At 35.5% G+C, this 27,806-nt stretch overlaps 1 protein-coding gene across 1 annotated transcript; it reads right to left on the reverse strand.

The window, feature by feature from the left end:
• Nucleotides 1-1,250: 1,250 nt before the first annotated feature.
• LOC102807559 (5'-nucleotidase domain-containing protein 1-like) lies at nucleotides 1,251-26,272 on the reverse strand. The gene is made up of 11 exons (XM_085505389.1): nucleotides 26,149-26,272; nucleotides 24,942-25,033; nucleotides 21,610-21,791; nucleotides 20,421-20,503; nucleotides 19,810-19,894; nucleotides 18,635-18,809; nucleotides 17,783-17,880; nucleotides 16,246-16,367; nucleotides 15,925-16,083; nucleotides 15,050-15,224; nucleotides 1,251-1,428 (listed from the first exon to the last, which is right to left on the reverse strand). The coding sequence occupies exons 1-11, from the start codon at nucleotides 26,245-26,247 to the stop codon at nucleotides 1,331-1,333; spliced, it is 1,368 nt and encodes a 455-aa protein (XP_085361515.1). The 5' UTR covers nucleotides 26,248-26,272; the 3' UTR covers nucleotides 1,251-1,330.
• Nucleotides 26,273-27,806: the final 1,534 nt, after the last annotated feature.

Genomic DNA, 27,806 nt, shown 5'->3' on the forward strand with positions numbered 1-27,806 from the left:
CTAATTTGTGTCTCGCAGTACTTTTTTGTGATCTCCATCTTGTATCGCACCTAGTCTTGCAAATACACAATATTCAGAGTCCCTTCACATTAAGAATGCATCAACATATAACTCTGATGTCTGCATGGCATTCACTTTATCCTATCAAAGCAATCTTGCTGGTGATACACAAATGTTCACTTCAAGTGGAAAAAGGAGACTTCAATAAAATCTGATAGAAGTCCATTTGCTGGTAGATCTTAAATAGGGTACCGGTAGAAGCTGCACCAAGAATTATTCGCAAAGGGTGTTAGTGTCCTAAAATGAATTCCAATTCCACTGTGTTTACCTTTTTTTTTTATTTCAAAGTAGGCAGGCTCACAATGTGTGTCAAATGTTTAGGCAGTTTATCTTGTAAGAATGGTGTGAATGCAACATGTATTTAATTACCGGGCACACCTTGCGCCATCATAACATTTTCTTGTTAGAGGATCGTAGAAGGCTACATTGTCATTCTGTTAAAACATTGAGACTATTTTTGTAAAACCAGCTAAGTATTCCTTGAAGAATCTCTCCATAGAGCTGTATGCACACAACTTTATCCATTATCTATTTTAGTAGGGATGGACACTCATTTGTGCTAAAAATTCATAAAAATTGAGCATTTCTGCAGAACTGCAATGAGCATCTATAAATTGATTTTGTTTCATACATGGAACATTGATGTTTGTAATTTTGTTCAAAATGGCCAACTATGGTGGCCATTTTCTTTTTGTTCCAACACTGTATTTCAATGAGTTTTGACTTATAAAGTTATGGTATTATTCACATGTATTCGTTTGACGATCAGATTAAAGATGGCCAACTAAATGTTTAAAATTCACCAAATTTTAGCATTTTTGCCATTCTGGTCTGGGTTCTGGCCATTACCAGTATGGAAACTTGTATTGAACATAATAGAACAACAAAAGCCACGTTTCTGAATGCCTTAACAGCAATATCCTGATCTGAATCAAAGATTTTCAGATTGGGCTATGTGGATGAATGCAACATTTTTATACATGAATCTAGTGTGATTTCTATACTGAAGTTACATAACAAGTATATGCTGCGAAAACCAGGCACATTGGCTCAATCACCGTAGAGCAATAGTATCAGTTAAAAAAAAATTGGACTGTTTCTTTGAATAATATTGGGCAGAACAAATTCCCAAATCAAATGTTTTTGTCGTCCATGTCAGACAAATAAATCTAAAATAAACACATTGAAGATATTTTATAACCATCAATTTTATTTCTAAAACCAAATGGTGGTAGCCCAGTGATCTCATTGAAAAAATATTTAACGCTGTCTAACTAGAATCTAGTAAAACGTTGGGTATAGATGGATAAAATCCTGAACGATTCATGTCAATACTGAAGGTCTGAAATCTGTGATTCAGAGGCAAATCTGAAAACAAATGAATGTATAAAGTTGAATTAAAGTAGTATTAATGTTGTATTATTTTGAATAGTTAAGCCAATTAGATACTTATTGACTATAAAAGACATTGATTCATACATGTGATTAATAACACCAATCACTTCAGTAATTCAGTCATATATTTATACATGTATGTCAGATCTTTACTTTCCATGCACCAATCAATCAACCAACCTCCTTTTCATCGTCAAATTTTCCTGAGCCATTTACTGGTATTCATTCAAACTACCATCAGACATTCGGATCACTTGTATGAATCCATCAGACATTCAGACCTATTGTATGAATCCATCAGACATTCAGATCACTTGTATGAATCCATCAGACATTCGGACCTATTGTATGAATCCATCAGACATTCAGACCACTTGTATGAATCCAGCAGACATTCAGATCACTTGTATGAACTCATCAGACATTCAGACCACTTGTATGAATCCAGCAGACATTCAGACCACTTGTATGAATTCATCAGACATTCAGACCACTTGTATGAATCCATCAGACATTCAGACCACTTGTATGAAACCATCAGACATTCAGATCACTTGTATAAATCCATCAGACATTCAGATCACTTGTATGAATAATCAGACATTCAGATCACTTGTATGAATTCATCAGACATTTAGATCACTTGTATGAATTCATCAGACATTCAGATCACTTGTATGAAACCATCAGACATTCAGATCACTTGTATGAATTCATTAGACATTCAGATCACTTGTACGAATCCAGATATTCAGACCACTTGTATGAATCCATCAGACATTCAGACCACTTGTATGAATCCATCAGACATTCAGATCACTTGTATGAACCATCAGACATTCAGATCACTTGTATGAATCCATCAGACATTCAGACCACTTGTATGAATCCATCAGACATTCAGATCACTTGTATGAATCCATCAGACATTCAGACCACTTGTATGAACCATCAGACATTCAGACCACTTGTATGAATCCATCAGACATTCAGATCACTTGTATGAATCCATCAGACATTCAGATCACTTGTATGAATCCATCAGACATTCAGACAACCTGTATGAAACCATCAGACATTCAGACCACTTGTATAAATCCATCAGACATTCAGACCACTTGTATGAATCCATCAGACATTCAGATCACTTGTATGAACTCATCAGACATTCAGACCACTTGTATGAACTCATCAGACATTCAGACCACTTGTATGAATCCATCAGACATTCAGACCACTTGTATAAATCCATCAGACATTCAGACCACTTGTATGAATTCATTCGACATTCAGACCACTTGTATGAATTCATCAGACATTCAGACCACTTGTATGAACTCATCAGACATTCAGACCACTTGTATGAATCCAGCAGACATTCAGACCACTTGTATGAATTCATCAGACATTCAGACCACTTGTATGAATCCATCAGACATTCAGACCACTTGTATGAAACCATCAGACATTCAGATCACTTGTATAAATCCATCAGACATTCAGATCACTTGTATGAATAATCAGACATTCAGATCACTTGTATGAATTCATCAGACATTCAGACCACCGGTATGAATCCATTAGAAATTCAGACCACCTGTATGAAACCATCAGATATTCAGACCACTTGTATGAATCCATCAGACATTCAGACAACTTGTATGAATCCATCAGACATTCAGACAACTTGTATGAATCCATCAGACATTCAGACCACTTGTATAAATCCATCAGACATTCAGACCACTTGTATAAATCCATCAGACATTCAGACCACTTGTATGAATCCATCAGACATTCAGATCACTTGTATGAATCCATCAGACATTCAGATCACTTGTATGAATCCATCAGACATTCAGATCACTTGTATGAATCCATCAGACATTCAGATCACTTGTATGAATCCATCAGACATTCAGACCACCTGTATGAATCCATTAGAAATTCAGACCACCTGTATGAAACCATCAAACATTCAGACCACTTGTATGAATTCATCAGACATTCAGACCACTTGTATGAACCATCAGACATTCAGATCACTTGTATGAATCCATCAGACATTCAGACCACTTGTATGAATCCATCAGACATTCAGATCACTTGTATGAATCCATCAGACATTCAGATCACTTGTATGAATCCATCAGACATTCAGACCACTTGTATGAATCCATCAGACATTCAGATCACTTGTATGAATCCATCAGACATTCAGATCACTTGTATAAATCCATCAGACATTCAGACCACTTGTATAAATCCATCAGACATTCAGACCACTTGTATGAATTCATCAGACATTCAGACCACTTGTATGAATCCATCAGACATTCAGACCACTTGTATGAATCCATCAGACATTCAGATCACTTGTATGAATCCATCAGACATTCAGATCACTTGTATGAATCCATCAGACATTCAGACCACTTGTATGAATCCATCAGACATTCAGACCACTTGTATGAATCCATCAGACATTCAGACCACTTGTATGAATCCATCAGACATTCAGACCACTTGTATGAATCCATCAGACATTCAGACCACTTGTATGAATCCATCAGACATTCAGACCACTTGTATGAATCCATCAGACATTCAGATCACTTGTATGAATCCATCAGACATTCAGATCACTTGTATGAACCATCAGACATTCAGATCACTTGTATGAATCCATCAGACATTCAGATCACTTGTATGAATCCATCAGACATTCAGACCACTTGTATGAATCCATCAGACATTCAGATCACTTGTATGAATCCATCAGACATTCAGACCACTTGTATGAATCCATCAGACATTCAGATCACTTGTATGAATCCATCAGACATTCAGATCACTTGTATGAATCCATCAGACATTCAGACAACCTGTATGAAACCATCAGACATTCAGACCACTTGTATAAATCCATCAGACATTCAGACCACTTGTATGAATCCATAAGACATTCAGACCACTTGTATGAATCCATCAGACATTCAGATCACTTGTATAAATCCATCAGACATTCAGATCACTTGTATGAATAATCAGACATTCAGATCACTTGTATGAATTCATCAGACATTCAGACCACTTGTATAAATCCATCAGACATTCAGACCACTTGTATGAATCCATCAGACATTCAGATCACTTGTATGAACTCATCAGACATTCAGACCACTTGTATGAACTCATCAGACATTCAGACCACTTGTATGAATCCATCAGACATTCAGACCACTTGTATGAATCCATCAGACATTCAGACCACCTGTATGAATCCATTAGAAATTCAGACCACCTGTATGAAACCATCAAACATTCAGACCACTTGTATGAATTCATCAGACATTCAGACCACTTGTATGAACCATCAGACATTCAGATCACTTGTATGAATCCATCAGACATTCAGACCACTTGTATGAATCCATCAGACATTCAGATCACTTGTATGAATCCATCAGACATTCAGATCACTTGTATGAATCCATCAGACATTCAGACCACTTGTATGAATCCATCAGACATTCAGATCACTTGTATGAATCCATCAGACATTCAGACCACTTGTATGAATCCATCAGACATTCAGATCACTTGTATAAATCCATCAGACATTCAGACCACTTGTATAAATCCATCAGACATTCAGACCACTTGTATGAATTCATCAGACATTCAGACCACTTGTATGAATCCATCAGACATTCAGACCACTTGTATGAATCCATCAGACATTCAGATCACTTGTATGAATCCATCAGACATTCAGATCACTTGTATGAATCCATCAGACATTCAGACCACTTGTATGAATCCATCAGACATTCAGACCACTTGTATGAATCCATCAGACATTCAGACCACTTGTATGAATCCATCAGACATTCAGACCACTTGTATGAATCCATCAGACATTCAGACCACTTGTATGAATCCATCAGACATTCAGATCACTTGTATGAATCCATCAGACATTCAGATCACTTGTATGAACCATCAGACATTCAGATCACTTGTATGAATCCATCAGACATTCAGATCACTTGTATGAATCCATCAGACATTCAGACCACTTGTATGAATCCATCAGACATTCAGATCACTTGTATGAATCCATCAGACATTCAGACCACTTGTATGAATCCATCAGACATTCAGATCACTTGTATGAATCCATCAGACATTCAGATCACTTGTATGAATCCATCAGACATTCAGACAACCTGTATGAAACCATCAGACATTCAGACCACTTGTATAAATCCATCAGACATTCAGACCACTTGTATGAATCCATAAGACATTCAGACCACTTGTATGAATCCATCAGACATTCAGATCACTTGTATAAATCCATCAGACATTCAGATCACTTGTATGAATAATCAGACATTCAGATCACTTGTATGAATTCATCAGACATTCAGACCACTTGTATAAATCCATCAGACATTCAGACCACTTGTATGAATCCATCAGACATTCAGATCACTTGTATGAACTCATCAGACATTCAGACCACTTGTATGAACTCATCAGACATTCAGACCACTTGTATGAATCCATCAGACATTCAGACCACTTGTATGAATTCATCAGACATTCAGACCACTTGTATGAACTCATCAGACATTCAGACCACTTGTATGAATCCAGCAGACATTCAGACCACTTGTATGAATTCATCAGACATTCAGACCACTTGTATGAATCCATCAGACATTCAGATCACTTGTATAAATCCATCAGACATTCAGATCACTTGTATGAATAATCAGACATTCAGATCACTTGTATGAATTCATCAGACATTCAGACCACCTGTATGAATCCATTAGAAATTCAGACCACCTGTATGAAACCATCAGATATTCAGACCACTTGTATGAATCCATAAGACATTCAGACAACTTGTATGAATCCATCAGACATTCAGACAACTTGTATGAATCCATCAGACATTCAGACCACTTGTATAAATCCATCAGACATTCAGATCACTTGTATGAATTCATTAGACATTCAGATCACTTGTACGAATCCAGATATTCAGACCACTTGTATGAATCCATCAGACATTCAGACCACTTGCATGAATCCATCAGACATTCAGATCACTTGTATGAATCCATCAGACATTCAGATCACTTGTATGAACCATCAGACATTCAGATCACTTGTATGAATCCATCAGACATTCAGACCACTTGTATGAATTCATCAGACATTCAGACCACTTGTATGAACCATCAGACATTCAGATCACTTGTATGAATCCATCAGACATTCAGACCACTTGTATGAATCCATCAGACATTCAGATCACTTGTATGAATCCATCAGACATTCAGATCACTTGTATGAATCCATCAGACATTCAGACCACTTGTATGAATCCATCAGACATTCAGATCACTTGTATGAATCCATCAGACATTCAGATCACTTGTATAAATCCATCAGACATTCAGACCACTTGTATAAATCCATCAGACATTCAGACCACTTGTATGAATTCATCAGACATTCAGACCACTTGTATGAATCCATCAGACATTCAGACCACTTGTATGAATCCATCAGACATTCAGATCACTTGTATGAATCCATCAGACATTCAGATCACTTGTATGAATCCATCAGACATTCAGACCACTTGTATGAATCCATCAGACATTCAGACCACTTGTATGAATCCATCAGACATTCAGACCACTTGTATGAATCCATCAGACATTCAGACCACTTGTATGAATCCATCAGACATTCAGACCACTTGTATGAATCCATCAGACATTCAGACCACTTGTATGAATCCATCAGACATTCAGATCACTTGTATGAATCCATCAGACATTCAGATCACTTGTATGAACCATCAGACATTCAGATCACTTGTATGAATCCATCAGACATTCAGATCACTTGTATGAATCCATCAGACATTCAGACCACTTGTATGAATCCATCAGACATTCAGATCACTTGTATGAATCCATCAGACATTCAGACCACTTGTATGAATCCATCAGACATTCAGATCACTTGTATGAATCCATCAGACATTCAGATCACTTGTATGAATCCATCAGACATTCAGACAACCTGTATGAAACCATCAGACATTCAGACCACTTGTATAAATCCATCAGACATTCAGACCACTTGTATGAATCCATAAGACATTCAGACCACTTGTATGAATCCATCAGACATTCAGATCACTTGTATAAATCCATCAGACATTCAGATCACTTGTATGAATAATCAGACATTCAGATCACTTGTATGAATTCATCAGACATTCAGACCACTTGTATAAATCCATCAGACATTCAGACCACTTGTATGAATCCATCAGACATTCAGATCACTTGTATGAACTCATCAGACATTCAGACCACTTGTATGAACTCATCAGACATTCAGACCACTTGTATGAATCCATCAGACATTCAGACCACTTGTATGAATCCATCAGACATTCAGACCACCTGTATGAATCCATTAGAAATTCAGACCACCTGTATGAAACCATCAAACATTCAGACCACTTGTATGAATTCATCAGACATTCAGACCACTTGTATGAACCATCAGACATTCAGATCACTTGTATGAATCCATCAGACATTCAGACCACTTGTATGAATCCATCAGACATTCAGATCACTTGTATGAATCCATCAGACATTCAGATCACTTGTATGAATCCATCAGACATTCAGACCACTTGTATGAATCCATCAGACATTCAGATCACTTGTATGAATCCATCAGACATTCAGACCACTTGTATGAATCCATCAGACATTCAGATCACTTGTATAAATCCATCAGACATTCAGACCACTTGTATAAATCCATCAGACATTCAGACCACTTGTATGAATTCATCAGACATTCAGACCACTTGTATGAATCCATCAGACATTCAGACCACTTGTATGAATCCATCAGACATTCAGATCACTTGTATGAATCCATCAGACATTCAGATCACTTGTATGAATCCATCAGACATTCAGACCACTTGTATGAATCCATCAGACATTCAGATCACTTGTATGAATCCATCAGACATTCAGACCACTTGTATGAATCCATCAGACATTCAGATCACTTGTATGAATCCATCAGACATTCAGATCACTTGTATGAATCCATCAGACATTCAGACAACCTGTATGAAACCATCAGACATTCAGACCACTTGTATAAATCCATCAGACATTCAGACCACTTGTATGAATCCATAAGACATTCAGACCACTTGTATGAATCCATCAGACATTCAGATCACTTGTATAAATCCATCAGACATTCAGATCACTTGTATGAATAATCAGACATTCAGATCACTTGTATGAATTCATCAGACATTCAGACCACTTGTATAAATCCATCAGACATTCAGACCACTTGTATGAATCCATCAGACATTCAGATCACTTGTATGAACTCATCAGACATTCAGACCACTTGTATGAACTCATCAGACATTCAGACCACTTGTATGAATCCATCAGACATTCAGACCACTTGTATGAATTCATCAGACATTCAGACCACTTGTATCAACTCATCAGACATTCAGACCACTTGTATGAATCCAGCAGACATTCAGACCACTTGTATGAATTCATCAGACATTCAGACCACTTGTATGAATCCATCAGACATTCAGATCACTTGTATAAATCCATCAGACATTCAGATCACTTGTATGAATAATCAGACATTCAGATCACTTGTATGAATTCATCAGACATTCAGACCACCTGTATGAATCCATTAGAAATTCAGACCACCTGTATGAAACCATCAGATATTCAGACCACTTGTATGAATCCATAAGACATTCAGACAACTTGTATGAATCCATCAGACATTCAGACAACTTGTATGAATCCATCAGACATTCAGACCACTTGTATAAATCCATCAGACATTCAGATCACTTGTATGAATTCATTAGACATTCAGATCACTTGTACGAATCCAGATATTCAGACCACTTGTATGAATCCATCAGACATTCAGACCACTTGCATGAATCCATCAGACATTCAGATCACTTGTATGAATCCATCAGACATTCAGATCACTTGTATGAACCATCAGACATTCAGATCACTTGTATGAATCCATCAGACATTCAGACCACTTGTATGAATCCATCAGACATTCAGATCACTTGTATGAATCCATCAGACATTCAGACCACTTGTATGAACCATCAGACATTCAGACCACTTGTATGAATCCATCAGACATTCAGATCACTTGTATGAATCCATCAGACATTCAGATCACTTGTATGAATCCATCAGACATTCAGACAACCTGTATGAAACCATCAGACATTCAGACCACTTGTATAAATCCATCAGACATTCAGACCACTTGTATGAATCCATCAGACATTCAGATCACTTGTATGAACTCATCAGACATTCAGACCACTTGTATGAACTCATCAGACATTCAGACCACTTGTATGAATCCATCAGACATTCAGACCACTTGTATAAATCCATCAGACATTCAGACCACTTGTATGAATTCATTCGACATTCAGACCACTTGTATGAATTCATCAGACATTCAGACCACTTGTATGAACTCATCAGACATTCAGACCACTTGTATGAATCCAGCAGACATTCAGACCACTTGTATGAATTCATCAGACATTCAGACCACTTGTATGAATCCATCAGACATTCAGACCACTTGTATGAAACCATCAGACATTCAGATCACTTGTATAAATCCATCAGACATTCAGATCACTTGTATGAATAATCAGACATTCAGATCACTTGTATGAATTCATCAGACATTCAGACCACCGGTATGAATCCATTAGAAATTCAGACCACCTGTATGAAACCATCAGATATTCAGACCACTTGTATGAATCCATCAGACATTCAGACAACTTGTATGAATCCATCAGACATTCAGACAACTTGTATGAATCCATCAGACATTCAGACCACTTGTATAAATCCATCAGACATTCAGACCACTTGTATAAATCCATCAGACATTCAGACCACTTGTATGAATCCATCAGACATTCAGATCACTTGTATGAATCCATCAGACATTCAGATCACTTGTATGAATCCATCAGACATTCAGATCACTTGTATGAATCCATCAGACATTCAGATCACTTGTATGAATCCATCAGACATTCAGACCACCTGTATGAATCCATTAGAAATTCAGACCACCTGTATGAAACCATCAAACATTCAGACCACTTGTATGAATTCATCAGACATTCAGACCACTTGTATGAACCATCAGACATTCAGATCACTTGTATGAATCCATCAGACATTCAGACCACTTGTATGAATCCATCAGACATTCAGATCACTTGTATGAATCCATCAGACATTCAGATCACTTGTATGAATCCATCAGACATTCAGACCACTTGTATGAATCCATCAGACATTCAGATCACTTGTATGAATCCATCAGACATTCAGACCACTTGTATGAATCCATCAGACATTCAGATCACTTGTATAAATCCATCAGACATTCAGACCACTTGTATAAATCCATCAGACATTCAGACCACTTGTATGAATTCATCAGACATTCAGACCACTTGTATGAATCCATCAGACATTCAGACCACTTGTATGAATCCATCAGACATTCAGATCACTTGTATGAATCCATCAGACATTCAGATCACTTGTATGAATCCATCAGACATTCAGACCACTTGTATGAATCCATCAGACATTCAGACCACTTGTATGAATCCATCAGACATTCAGACCACTTGTATGAATCCATCAGACATTCAGACCACTTGTATGAATCCATCAGACATTCAGACCACTTGTATGAATCCATCAGACATTCAGACCACTTGTATGAATCCATCAGACATTCAGATCACTTGTATGAATCCATCAGACATTCAGATCACTTGTATGAACCATCAGACATTCAGATCACTTGTATGAATCCATCAGACATTCAGATCACTTGTATGAATCCATCAGACATTCAGACCACTTGTATGAATCCATCAGACATTCAGATCACTTGTATGAATCCATCAGACATTCAGACCACTTGTATGAATCCATCAGACATTCAGATCACTTGTATGAATCCATCAGACATTCAGATCACTTGTATGAATCCATCAGACATTCAGACAACCTGTATGAAACCATCAGACATTCAGACCACTTGTATAAATCCATCAGACATTCAGACCACTTGTATGAATCCATAAGACATTCAGACCACTTGTATGAATCCATCAGACATTCAGATCACTTGTATAAATCCATCAGACATTCAGATCACTTGTATGAATAATCAGACATTCAGATCACTTGTATGAATTCATCAGACATTCAGACCACTTGTATAAATCCATCAGACATTCAGACCACTTGTATGAATCCATCAGACATTCAGATCACTTGTATGAACTCATCAGACATTCAGACCACTTGTATGAACTCATCAGACATTCAGACCACTTGTATGAATCCATCAGACATTCAGACCACTTGTATGAATTCATCAGACATTCAGACCACTTGTATGAACTCATCAGACATTCAGACCACTTGTATGAATCCAGCAGACATTCAGACCACTTGTATGAATTCATCAGACATTCAGACCACTTGTATGAATCCATCAGACATTCAGATCACTTGTATAAATCCATCAGACATTCAGATCACTTGTATGAATAATCAGACATTCAGATCACTTGTATGAATTCATCAGACATTCAGACCACCTGTATGAATCCATTAGAAATTCAGACCACCTGTATGAAACCATCAGATATTCAGACCACTTGTATGAATCCATAAGACATTCAGACAACTTGTATGAATCCATCAGACATTCAGACAACTTGTATGAATCCATCAGACATTCAGACCACTTGTATAAATCCATCAGACATTCAGACCACTTGTATAAATCCATCAGACATTCAGACCACTTGTATGAATCCATCAGACATTCAGATCACTTGTATGAATCCATCAGACATTCAGATCACTTGTATGAATCCATCAGACATTCAGATCACTTGTATGAATCCATCAGACATTCAGACCACTTGTATGAATCCATCAGACATTCAGATCACTTGTATGAATCCATCAGACATTCAGACCACCTGTATGAATCCATTAGAAATTCAGACCACCTGTATGAAACCATCAAACATTCAGACCACTTGTATGAATTCATCAGACATTCAGACCACTTGTATGAACCATCAGACATTCAGATCACTTGTATGAATCCATCAGACATTCAGACCACTTGTATGAATCCATCAGACATTCAGATCACTTGTATGAATCCATCAGACATTCAGATCACTTGTATGAATCCATCAGACATTCAGACCACTTGTATGAATCCATCAGACATTCAGATCACTTGTATGAATCCATCAGACATTCAGATCACTTGTATGAATCCATCAGACATTCAGATCACTTGTATGAATCCATCAGACATTCAGACCACTTGTATGAATCCATCAGACATTCAGACCACTTGTATAAATCCATCAGACATTCAGACCACTTGTATAAATCCATCAGACATTCAGACCACTTGTATGAATTCATCAGACATTCAGACCACTTGTATGAATCCATCAGACATTCAGACCACTTGTATGAATCCATCAGACATTCAGATCACTTGTATGAATCCATCAGACATTCAGATCACTTGTATGAATCCATCAGACATTCAGACCACTTGTATGAATCCATCAGACATTCAGACCACTTGTATGAATCCATCAGACATTCAGACCACTTGTATGAATCCATCAGACATTCAGACCACTTGTATGAATCCATCAGACATTCAGACCACTTGTATGAATCCATCAGACATTCAGACCACTTGTATGAATCCATCAGACATTCAGACCACTTGTATGAATCCATCAGACATTCAGATCACTTGTATGAATCCATCAGACATTCAGATCACTTGTATGAACCATCAGACATTCAGATCACTTGTATGAATCCATCAGACATTCAGATCACTTGTATGAATCCATCAGACATTCAGACCACTTGTATGAATCCATCAGACATTCAGATCACTTGTATGAATCCATCAGACATTCAGACCACTTGTATGAATCCATCAGACATTCAGATCACTTGTATGAATCCATCAGACATTCAGACAACCTGTATGAAACCATCAGACATTCAGACCACTTGTATAAATCCATCAGACATTCAGACCACTTGTATAAATCCATCAGACATTCAGACCACTTGTATGAATCCATCAGACATTCAGATCACTTGTATGAATCCATCAGACATTCAGATCACTTGTATGAATCCATCAGACATTCAGACCACTTGTATGAATCCATCAGACATTCAGACCACTTGTATGAATCCATCAGACATTCAGACCACTTGTATGAATCCATCAGACATTCAGATCACTTGTATGAATCCATCAGACATTCAGACCACCTGTATGAATCCATTAGAAATTCAGACCACCTGTATGAAACCATCAAACATTCAGACCACTTGTATGAATTCATCAGACATTCAGACCACTTGTATGAACCATCAGACATTCAGATCACTTGTATGAATCCATCAGACATTCAGACCACTTGTATGAATCCATCAGACATTCAGATCACTTGTATGAATCCATCAGACATTCAGATCACTTGTATGAATCCATCAGACATTCAGACCACTTGTATGAATCCATCAGACATTCAGATCACTTGTATGAATCCATCAGACATTCAGATCACTTGTATGAATCCATCAGACATTCAGACCACTTGTATGAATCCATCAGACATTCAGATCACTTGTATGAATCCATCAGACATTCAGATCACTTGTATGAATCCATCAGACATTCAGATCACTTGTATGAATCCATCAGACATTCAGATCACTTGTATGAATTCATCAGACATTCAGACCACTTGTATGAATCCATCAGACATTCAGACCACTTGTATGAATCCATCAGACATTCAGATCACTTGTATGAATCCATCAGACATTCAGATCACTTGTATGAATCCATCAGACATTCAGACCACTTGTATGAATCCATCAGACATTCAGACCACTTGTATGAATCCATCAGACATTCAGACCACTTGTATGAATCCATCAGACATTCAGACCACTTGTATGAATCCATCAGACATTCAGACCACTTGTATGAATCCATCAGACATTCAGATCACTTGTATGAATCCATCAGACATTCAGATCACTTGTATGAATCCATCAGACATTCAGACCACTTGTATAAATCCATCAGACATTCAGACCACTTGTATGACCCATCAGACATTCAGACCACTTGTATGAACCATCAGACATTCAGATCACTTGTGTGAATCCATCAGACATTCAGATCACTTGTATGAATCCATCAGACATTCAGACCACTTGTATGAATCCATCAGACATTCAGACCACTTGTATGAATCCATCAGACTTGTATTCCTTAACTGGATTCAATGTCATATTATGCATACCTGTGATAAAGTCAAGCTCTGGCACAGCGATGGAACTATATGCTTTCACAAAATATCCCCACAGTGTATTCATGCTGGCTATACCAGTACCAGTATTCTTATTATTGTCAACATCTTTAAAAAAAGAACCCCACTGAGAAGAGGTCAAAAATTCCTTTTCCAGCTTGCTGGGAATCTGTTTGAAAAACAAAATATTTATTAGTATGTATTTTTGAAGCAGATCTATGATCAATTATTGTTTTGAAATACGCTTTTATTTTGAATACTAGTAAATTTGCCGTGATCTCAAGTTTGAATCTTGGGTTCAATGTTTGTCTGTTTGTTTGCATGTACAATTTATAAATTCAACTTAATGGTTGTTTCTGCATGGTAGACAGATATACATGTCCTTGAGATCAACCGTAACTAAGTAGAGAACATTCAAACCTTGACTACGTATCTATATATGTTGTTTGTAATGTCCAGGATATGCATGCATTACCATCTAACTTTGTGGTATGTGGAGTGTCCCGCTGGCGGAATACCCTTTGGGTTGATAGTCCTACCTCACAAGGAGTGTTCCTCTGGTGGAATACCCTTTGGATTGTTGGCCCTAACTCACAAGGAGTGTCCCGCTGGCGGAATACCCTTTGGGTTGATAGTCCTACCTCACAAGGAGTGTTCCTCTGGTGGAATACCCTTTGGGTTGGTGGCCCTGCCTCACAAGGAGTGTCCTTCTGGAGGAAAACCCTTTGGGTTGTTGGCCCTACATCACAAAGAGTGTCCATCTGGTGGAATACACTATTATTGTTCGCCCTACCTCACAAGAAGTGTCCCTCTGGTGGGATACCCTTTGGGTTGTTGTTGACACAAATAGAGACCATCAAATTACTCACAGTGTATCGTTTTTTAGCTAAAGGTTCATCACCATCGTTATCTACTTTGCCATTCAGTGATTCAACTTCCATCTCCTCCAGTACAAGTAATGCATACCAGTTTTCCAACTGTGCCACCGGATGTACATCTGAACGTAAACTATCACCAATATATGCAACCTAAAGAGACAATGGAATCAAATACCATAACCAATATAGTTAATATAATGCGATGGTCAAATTGTATTTCAAAGCTATAATTTCAGAAGTTTCGGTGGAAAAAAGCACCAGCATACAATTACTGGCAATAGTAAATCCACAAAATTGCTAAAACTGACTTACTTTTGGATTTTCTTTTTCAGTAACTTTCCTTAATAACCCCATAAGATTTTCAGCATTTCCCTGGGAGTAGATTTTATTGCTTTCTAAATCAGTTACTACTTCCTTGGTTTCGATATCATTATCTGTGAAAGATTTACAATATGCAAATTACCTGAGGTAATAAAATAGAACAACTATGAATAACATAACTAATAATACAAGCCATGCATGGCACAGTCCCTGTTAGTTATCAAATTTAAGATATATAGTTTTGTTTATAGTAATATAGCTGGAATATAACCATGTCAGAAATATGTTTTTTTAACATTAAAAATATTGACATTTGTATCTGAACGTCAAACTTTTCCATATTGAGAGATATTGCTCTGGAGCAGCCTTCAAAATTAGCCATTTTGAATACATGTATATATATATATAATATGATGTATAACGTATATATAAAATTTGAATATAATCGGTCAAAGCATTTAAGAGATATGGCTCTAGAATCCCAATCATTAAAACAAAATGGCCGCCAGTCAGGCATTTTGAATCCAATTTGAAAAATAAAATGACCTGCATCAGGAACCTGTAATGTCTAATGTATGTACCAAGTTTGAACGAAATCCATCCAGAAATGCTTGATATTTGATGATTTTTTAGCACAAAAAAAGTCAACATTTGGCCATTTTGAATAGGATCGTCAAACCAATATATCTGTTTTTCTATGACATGATGTATAATGAATATTTAAAATTTGAATATAATCAGTCAAAACAAGTCTGAGATATGGGTCTAGAAGCCCATTCATTAAAACAAAATGGCCACCAGACAGCCATTTTGATCTGAAAAATAAATGATGTGCATCAGGAACCCGTAATGTCTAATATATGTACCAAGTTCGAACGAAATCCATCCATAAATGCCAGAAATGCTTGATATTTGATGATTTTTTAGCACAAAAATGGCCACCATCATCAAACCAATATATCTGTCTATCTATGACATGATGTATAATGAATATTTAAAATTTTAACATAATCAGTCAAAGCAAGTCAGAGATATGGCACGAGAACCACATTGTGAATCTTATCTGAAAAACAAAATTATTTGCATCAAGGTCCCATAATGTCTAATGTATATACCAAGTCTGAACAAAATCCATCTGTAAATAGCCGAGAAATGCTTGATTTTTAGGATTTTTTAGCACAAAAATGGCCGCCATTCGGCCATCTTGAATCAGATCGTAAAACAAAATGATGTGCATCAAGGTCCTATAATGTCTAATGTATATACCAAGTTTGAACAAAATCCATCTGTAAAGAGCCGAGAAATGCTTGATTTTGATGATATTTAGCACAAAAATGGCCGCCATTCGGCCATCTTGAATCAGATCATGAAACAAATTGACGTGCATATGTAAATACTAAATATATTCACACATGATTACTTAATAATTAGTTATATGTGTTTAATTAAAAGCTGTTTTTTTGTTATTTATATTGTCTGTAGTAAAATGGTATGTTACGTGAAGTAGATCACATAATATGTTTCTCACCTAGTTTAAAAAATGGTCTTTCAGCAGGCGTATTCCTAAAAAATCCAGGTTTTCTGGCATATGTGATGCATAAATTAAAATAAGACTGCCAATCAGAACTGTAAATAAAGAGAATTTATTAGTACAATGACATTGTCCTGACTTATAGACTTGTTGTTTTCTTTTATTAAATTGTGATACATACAGCACACATGGCCAGGGTGGAATTAAAACTCATTGGAAATCACAGTCAATTTGACAACCACTACTGTCAATATAATCTTTACAAAAACATGCATTTTATTTGTAACCTGGTATTATTTAAATATATACATAAAATGTATTTGCTACACACATGTGTCCATCTTCCTATCAAATGGCAATTTAATGCGCTATCCGAGCATCAACCAGGCTTGGTCGAACACAAGCACCTGCGGACCTCAACCAAGGTCCCCCCAAAGTCGCATTCGTTAGTGAATTACTCTCAACCAGTGGAATTGGCCTTCCCATTGAGTCTGTGGCACACTCACCAGGGTAGGGGTCGACCTTTTTGATGTTCTGCCTAAAGTAGGATTTGAACGTGGGTCTACCGATCATGAGTCTGATACGACAACCACTACGCTACCAGTGACCGGTGCTACGCATATTTTTAGTATTGTCAAAAGTCAATGGTTACATGTGACACAAGTCACTTGCATTCAAAAGTGGTTTATTCAAATGTTAACAGCACAGTATCATGACATTAAGTGGTGTATCCCTACAAACCAGGAAGGTAAGTCAGTGTGTCTGGAAAATGACTGACATCGCTGGAATGGAAACTGAACAGAAGCAGAGTAAATTTGAGTACATGTATAAATAAACATACACACTTACCCAAGAATAAATTCTAATAGAAATTTTGCATAATCCACATGTGAGCTTGTACACAGGAAGACATATTTCCCAGATTCTTTAAGACTTCTTAACCATTTCTTTAAACCTTCACTGCATTTCTCATAGTATTTCTCAGGATTCTTTTTCACCGAGGGAAAGAAATCACCTGTGTTTGCTAGAAAGATAAAAATCATAAATAAAAATCTACATTTACTTACCATAAAATGTTAAACACAAACAACATAGTTTGCAAAAAGGTAGATTCACCAATTTAAAGAGGAACTAAATAGAGCCTATTTTGGTGTTTGTATTTATCAAGTTATGTATATTGATAATAAATTTGAAAAAAAAAATTAAAAAAAATGATTATCTTCAGAGTTATGATGATTTAAATATGAGAAACCATAAACCTGCGAAGGACTTCCGTTTGCGCCATCTTGCCATAAAAATACGCCCTCATGAGGAATAAACAGGTAAGGTAACAAAGCATGATGACGAAATAGTATCTGATTAAATATAAGCAACTTAGGGAGCCATAGCTGGCTGGACTGGTGAATTGACTTCTAGTCTAGGTTGTTTCGACTTTTACGTTAATGTTATTTACAAGCGTATCAACATACAAACATTATGGATGTGCGATTGATCGAGACAGGCATTTTGCTTTGTTTTTTGTCTGTCTAATAAATGCTGTTTCCAGTATTGCACTGTGCGGCGTGCAAATTCAGTGAAAATAAAATCCAGTCAATTTACCAGCCAATTATTACAACTAATTATTATGCAAATCAGGTAATTAATATGCACATATTTTAATGTAAAACTGATAAGGTCTGCGCATTCTCACAGAGCATATATGTAGCAAGTTTAATTGAAATGTGAATAGAGCTTGAGATTTCAGTGGAAAAGCCCAAAAAAATATGATTATTATACGAATTAGGTAAGTTATATGAACAGGTTTTAGCCTATGAACTAATCAGGTGTGCGCACTGATCAAGAGCATTTATGTACCAAGTTTCATTGAAATCCGATTAGCAGTTATTGAAATAATGGTAGAAAATATATACATACATAGATACACACACACACACGCAGACAGACAGACAGAGTAGTTTCACATAGGAGTCAAAAAGGCGATATGATAAGAAGGAAATCAATTTATAAAAATAGAATAGTCTTACCAGCAAAATTTTCCCTACTATAGCAGTTGCCAAATGCAGCCCAAACATCGGGCAAAAACTCGTATTTTTCTGGCCTTTTGTTTTCCTAAAATAAGTAATTCTAAGAATGAAAAGATGGAGAGGAAATTGTGGCTTGGGACAATCGTAGTTAGATTTCAAAAATGTGTGTTTCATCATTTGAGTTAAAAAAAAAATTGACAAATATATAAGATGACTATCTAGAACGTAAGCAATTGTAATTACCGGTAATCTACTTTCAACACCACCATCAAAGATACAAACTACAAAAATCAGTTATTTTTATTTTAATTAATATGGTGTATTGGAAAACACATTAAAATTCTAAAATAAATACCCCTACCGGTAATGTTCAGAAATACAATATTTACTCTATTAGAAGCACATCTGGAAATAGAAATAGATGTTGTTGTTGTTGTTTACTGAATGATTAGTATATGCACTCAAGACTTTGAACATGAAAACACTGCAGCTGTAATTTACATAAGCATATGCGCTACTAATATAGCAAATATGGTATTTGAAATTACCTGTACTAACCCAAGATATCATGTGAGCGATATGTTCAACGAGGTAACATTTCAAAGACTTGCCTTTTTATCAATAAGATCAATAATCCGAGCACATAAAATAGAACCTGGTAGGTCAAAAGAATTTTCAAAATATCGAAAATTATCTGAAAGAAAATTAAATATTATTTTACAACTCATTGAATCATCATCAAGTGACATTTTGTTTGATTTCTCAGTGTTATTATCAGATATATTTTTCCAAGTGCATTACATTACATTATTCACAAGATTCGTTATTCAGATCAGAATTTGTTTGCAAACGACAAAATATAACTGAGCATTTATGTAGACTCTGCCATGATTCATGAAACATTTGCTGACAGGCCCTTCTATATAAAGCCATCTTAATTAATCAAAACTTGATGGGAAACATTCTTCTTAGAAGTTGTTTGCAAAAAAAAAACCTGCTATTTATGTTTTACTGCATGCATTTTTGTCGCTTCTTCTAAGGTCAACGCAATTTGGACTGCCGAAATAAATAAACAGTTGGTTCTATTGAAGATACACTAATAGAGCAAATGAGGTATTTATTTTGTAATAAAAATAAAAACATTTTTTGAAATCACCCATTTATTTATTCATCATTTATAGTATTTAGTCAAAAATAAACATATTCTGACAATTCAACTTTCACCTCTGCATAACATTCTGTGAAAGAACCAAACACAACTATAGAGGGCCTCAGTTCCTGAAATGGAGCCAGTGGAAATATTGTTTGGCCACCTTCTTTACCTTATAAATCAGTCTGAAAACAATTTTTATTATTGTATTATCAATAATGTTATTTTTTTTATAATTTCCCAATGGCAACAGGTTCAAAACCAGCAAATAAGCAAAGTTTACAATGGAATTTATTATTTTTCTTCACAAATTAGTGAATTAAAACTTGTGAATATCCCTGCAACATGAAATCTGCTAAAATTGAACTATGTGAATATTTTCCTTGCTACAAAAACCTAAATATGAAGAGAGGCTTAATAATAATTACTGTAACAGTAGTATTTTCAATAGGAAAAGTTAATAATTTAAATTTACAAATCTTTTCAAATTATATTATTGCATTCACCAAATATATGAACAAAATATAAATTAAAAATTAAATAAATGAAAAACAAAGAGGATTTATTCCTGTAATAGTTTTTTTTTATAGTTCCACATGTTTTCATTTGTTCTTGTCTTGTAGAATAATAAAGTTATTATTTTTACTAACCTGTTTGTTTTAATGTTTCTTTTAATTCTTCAAATTCATGCCATTTTTTGTCCTTACCATAATCTTGTTCAATTTCCTCGTCTGTCATTTTTTTTCTCCCATGGGAAGCTCTTAAAATTTTACCATCTTCAGATAGCTTCAGAAAATTCCCAAGTTTAATATCAAATACCAGTCCTCTTATTCTGAAATTTAGATATTATATTCTACCAAACAATTGAAAGATGATGATGGTATGGATCTTGCAGTCGAGTGAAACGCAAGATGAACACAACATCATAAGATATACAACTGATAAGCAAATGAGATAAAAAGTCCTTTTAAAGTTGAGTTTTCTTGGCAATTGAACTGCTAAGGTGAATTTCACCACCCCAATAATTATTGTTTAAAAGCATCAAAAACATTTTAGTATTCAGGGTTTTTTCTAGAAAAAAAACTGCAAGAGGGAGCACTGCAATTTAGCGGCGCCACCAAGTGGGGGAGATAGGGTTCTCCCTACTAGGGTGTGAAGTTTTTGATAATTCTAAGTTAAAATGGAGCATTCTATGGCTTCCTTAGGGCCAAAATTGAAGACTGTGGCCACATGTGATCCCTTGTCAATCAGAATTTTATGGTTGGCAGAGGATCTGCTCCCCATGATAAGGGGGTGCATGGCCATGGCATGAGGGCGCTGTGCCTCTGTTCCCTCGTTTAAAAAACCCCTGGTAATGAAGACAAATCAAAATGTTTAAAAATCACCATGACAATGACATTTTTTGGATGCCAAGTCTGGGTCAGGATATAGATGTCACATTTATGTGCTGATGTCAATAAAAAACATATGAATGTCTAAGCAGTATATTTTATTGTTTCTATTTTGAAAGATTCCTGAATTTTGCTCTTTTTGTCAGTCATTATTTTTGTAGCTAACTCAGTGGCATTTGCATATGATTGACCAATTTTTGGAAAGAATGCTTGTGTGTAATAATATGTAGTTAAGACAGCATCAGGCCGCAGAACATACTGCATCACTGAAGTAGTTTCATTGGTCCACTTCTCTACTTTTAGCTTATTTAGGTAAATTTCACACGTCACTTGTGAATAGGCTCAAAATGAAATTAAACACCAAACAAAACTAAAGCTATTACAGTTATATTTACAATGTGCTTATTTCTATTTTGGTACACTGCATGCTAAATATTAACAAGCAGCCTCTCTCGGCTGAGATAGCTCCGCTGTTAGTAATGCACATTTCAATTAAAGAACAGAAGATATCATTAGAAAATGAACAATATGCATAGTATCAATGCAATGGGACTTGCTGTTTTCAACAAGAATTCAAAAATATCATTTTTCACCATAAATGATTGTGGTTTTTAACAAGAAGAAAATATCACTTTTTACCAAAAATGACAAATATATTCACCAAAATTAGAGAATTAAAGATATCATTACAAAATGAATAAATCTGAGAGAGATCCACATGTAGTACCTATATATGTAATATCAAAGCAATTGGACTTGCGGTTTTTAACAAGAAGTCGAAAATATCACTTTTTACCAAAAATGACAAAAATATTCACCAAAATTAGAGAATTGACGATATCATTACAAAATGAACAAATCTGAGAGAGATCCACATGTAGTACCTATATATGTAATATCAAAGCAAATGGACTTGCGGTTTTTAACAAGAAGTCGAAAATATCACTTTTTACCAAAAATTACAAAAATATTCACCAAAATTAGAGAATTGAAGATATGATCATGAAATGAACAAATCTGAGAGAGGTCTACCCAAGGTACATATACACCAAGTATCAAAGCATTCAGGCTTGTAGTTTTCAGGAAGAAGTCGAAAAAGTAAAACATTGACACGGACGACGACGGACAATCACTCATATGATAAGCTCCGCTCGACAAAGTCGACAGCAGAGCTAAAAACATGCTGGTTTGTCATTGTACTCAAGCTACATGAACAGTCACAAAAGACTGTGTTGTGTTCTCACAAAAAAATAAATATGAATATTACCATTCCATGCATGATACAGTGTGTGTCAGAAAACTGTACATTTTGTACCTAATATACACATTAATAATTATTTGTAAACACTAATCCACAACTTTCAGTAAAATTCAAATAATGTACCGGTAATTGTGATTGGCTTAAAGAACTCAATGTATCATGCCTGGTAATAAACCTAAAATACAATTGCATGCCTTCATCAAGAACAAGACAAAACCATAAGACCATATATATATCATATTTGCTCTGTTAGTACCGTAAAATCTGTAATAGAAGCCGCACCCATTCTTTTTGAACTATCGAGACCCAAAAATTCACCAGGTCGCATATGTGTAGATGCTCTAATAGAAGCCGCATCTTCTCTGTTGCATTGTACCATTTTAATAGAAGCCGCAGCTTTTAATACACATTTTACAGTAGTGCATGCACTTATATTTTAAAGATTTTAGTATACAACAATGCAATTTGTTGTAAACAAGCAGTTGTATTGGAAATGGGCTTCTAATAAATCAAATACAATATTGTTTTTTTATTTATTTTTCTAAAGTTTGTGAGTATGAGACCACTCTACATAAAATTGTATAGTATAGGAAGGGACAAGAAAAATTGCCTTCATTCATTCATAGATCAAAGGTAACATAAATGCATGAGGTCTTGTGAATATATACTGTTTCAACAAAAATGCTCACATGAATAACTGTTTTTGAAAAGGGACGATGAAGGTCTGATTTTTATTGTATTCAACTGGTCTCCTTTGAGTCATAGATCACTGGTAATTTGCATACACCTGGCACTCATTGATGGATTAGTCAATGAGTATTGACAGCAATATTGAATTATAAAACGTTTATACCGGTATAACATTTGTATAACATCCACAGTTTTTTCAGCAAGGAGCACAAAGCTAGAGATTTGCTTATAAAAAATAGTTATGATAATACATATCAACAGCTTTCATTCAAATTAAAATATTACCAGTAATATTATTAATTGGCTAATACTGTGGAATACTTTATTTTCGCTGGAATTAATTTTCGCTGAAAAGGCTTTTTGGGCGTTTTGCTTGGAATTTATTTTCACTGATTTTTGATGAATTTAATGTGAAATATAGAAAAAAAAGTATATTCACTGGAATTTATTTTCACTGAGTCATCCCTTCAGCGAAAATAAATTCCAAGCGAAAATAAAGTATTCTACAGTAAGCTAAACATTGTGTACACTGCCCCCTTGAATTTCTAATGGTCAACTGCTAAAGGAAAGAATTTATTATAATGAATTGTGAAGCATCAGCTGGCAAGTTATATTTGAAGACAATTTAGAGTGTACTCACAGAAAATCTTTATCAGTTTCCATTGGTTCTAGCAATACTTTATCATATCCCTTCTTCTCGATTAAATATTTAGCCAAACTATCATAGGTGAGCTACAAATGAAATCATTACAAATGTTTGAATTAAATATATTATTGGTATTATCTGATTGGAATAGAATGGATATTTTGACAAGAATGTGCTATCCAGGCTATATATCTATTGAATTACAAACAACCAGTTGTCTCTGCGTTAGTTTTCTTTACTTGGTAAATGAGAAAAATGTATTTTGGTCCTACGTGTATTTTTGGTGAAATTCATTGTTTCTCTTGGAATGTGTGAATTGATCGTTACCCTGAATGAAGGAGACTATTGCATAACATTAAAGGGTGGTAGTCGTCGCGCCACGCATGCGCAAGATACATGGGTCTAATATAAATAAAGATGGCGACTTTGACTGTTGCGCAGATCAATGAGTACAAACTGAGACATACCAAACTTTGATTAAAAATTTTCAGGTGATTGGAAGATATCAAAGGAGACACCAGCGGTAATTAGTGCAAGTCGTGCCCAGGTCAAACCTCATACTTGTGATTTCAATTAGAAGAGCGCATAGGATTGTGGGAGAATCAATGTTTATCAACAGAAATGTCGCACATGCGCAGCGCAATGACTACCGCCCTTTAAATTCACTGATGTAATCCAGACAAAAATTGCAATAGAAAACTTGGGCAATTATACAGCTCTCACTACCACCCCGAGAATAAATTAACATGCAGAACTATGACTGACATATGTGATACGAGTATATATAATTTTTTTTTTTTTTTTTCGTCTTATAATTTTATTTTTGTAATAATTGACAGTGTAGCAAATTATACGTACGAATCATGCAATTGAAAGTCGAATATAAATATTTTTTATTCATTTTCAAATTTTGGTGAACGAAACATTTACGGAAGTCTAAGTTTAAGGCTAATAAAACACCCCGGTAAAAACTTGCTGCAGTTTATGCAGCTCTCTTGGTCGTGGTATACGTTCGGGGCGCAACGTAATATCAAAATAGCTTAAGCGCCCAATAAAAGCTGCCAAACTGCAGCAACAGTAACGACACGTGTGCATCGTCGCCGTAAACATCGCAGACATTATCACGATCATGATCATGTCAATAAATTGTTGTTAATACTTAAGTCAAATTATTGATTACAAAACACGGGTATTTACTTACAGACATAACCTCATTAAGTTTATATTTTGCTATAGTATGATCTAAATCGAATCCGATTGCATCGAAGTCGTTTAGACAGAAGGTGTTGTCAGCAGCCATTTTGATCGGTACTGTGATATGACATCGAGGCTGTCGTGATTCCCTAGTACAAAAGAAACTGCTACATTTGTGAGCAGCGCATGCGCTGACGTAAATTGCAGGGGTGTTTCTCAGAATGTGATCAAAAGTACCAGTAATATATTTTTCAAAGTAATGGTAATTTTAAACTTGCCATTGAAAATCTGGTGATGAAACCACAACGTGCATTAGGTATTCTTAGGCAAACTATCACTTTACATAACCAAACTCTTTCTATTAGTAATGCTTTACAGCTTTTTAAAAGTACAGTCTTACCGATCTTAATGTATGGCTCAGACAGTTGGGGGGCTTTTACCTTCAAGATTTACAAATCTAAACAGGATGATCAAATTGATACAAAAAGATTTGTTAATAATCTCTTTAATGACAGATCACAATATGAGCAACTTCACATTAAGTTCAGTAAGAGTGTATTAGGAGTGCACAGGCGTTCAAGTATTATTGCTTCTAGAGCTGAACTTGGAAGTTATCCTGTTATTACTGAAATATGTGCACAATTATTTAAATACAAGAAAAGAATTGAAAACAACACCAGCAATTGCAGTCACTTAGTACATTGTGCTTACATCTCAGAAACCAAAATCAAAGGTAATACATGGGCAACATTTGTAAATAAATTACAGGAGATAACTAAAACTGGTGATGCTGATGACAATACTCTGCTTAAGTCAAAATTAAAAGAAATCTATGTTGAAAAAGTTTGGCTACCAACAGTCCAGACAACCCAAAACAATAAATTACGTACATACACTCAGTTCAAACCTACATATAAATTTGAACCATATTTGAATCAAGTAAAAAATGCACAACATAGAACCAGCTTCACCAAATTTAGGATATCTGCACATACCCTACCAATTGAAAAACTTAGATATCAAGGGATACCTCCAGAGGAAAGAAAGTGCCAACTTTGTAACAATGGGGCTATTGGCAATGAAATCCATGCACTTTTAGACTGTAACCATACTGGAATAACAAATGCTCGTACTGAATTTCTGATTGTAGTTAGCATTTATAATGAAAGTATCCTTAAACTATCAAAACAACAAATGTTTACAGAAATTTTAAGTTCGAGAGATGGGTTCATTGCCAATAGTGCTAGCAAATTTATTGACAGCATATTATTTTACTATAAGTAATTTTACTTAGACTTTAGTTATTTATGTATTTTCTTTTGTCTCGTGTAAACAGTGCGGGTTTCGTCTATCAGGGGTTGTTAAGGGTGGATGGTTCGTCAGGTTGAATATACGGGAAGTGGTTGTAACGGGGAATGGGTAACTCGCAAGGCAGTGAGTGGTACACTAGGATCGCTCGACACTTATACGCACCATTCAATCAAAACAACAAATGTTTACAGAAATTTTAAGTTCGAGAGATGGGTTCATTGCCAATAGTGCTAGCAAATTTATTGACAGCATATTATTTTACTATAAGTAATTTTACTTAGACTTTAGTTATTTATGTATTTTCTTTTGTCTCGTGTAAACAGTGCGGGTTTCGTCTATCAGGGGTTGTTAAGG

The sequence above is a fragment of the Saccoglossus kowalevskii genome, chromosome 11 (assembly GCF_978046115.1).
Source record: "Saccoglossus kowalevskii chromosome 11, keSacKowa6.1, whole genome shotgun sequence".
In the NCBI taxonomy this organism is placed as follows: domain Eukaryota; kingdom Metazoa; phylum Hemichordata; class Enteropneusta; family Harrimaniidae; genus Saccoglossus; species Saccoglossus kowalevskii.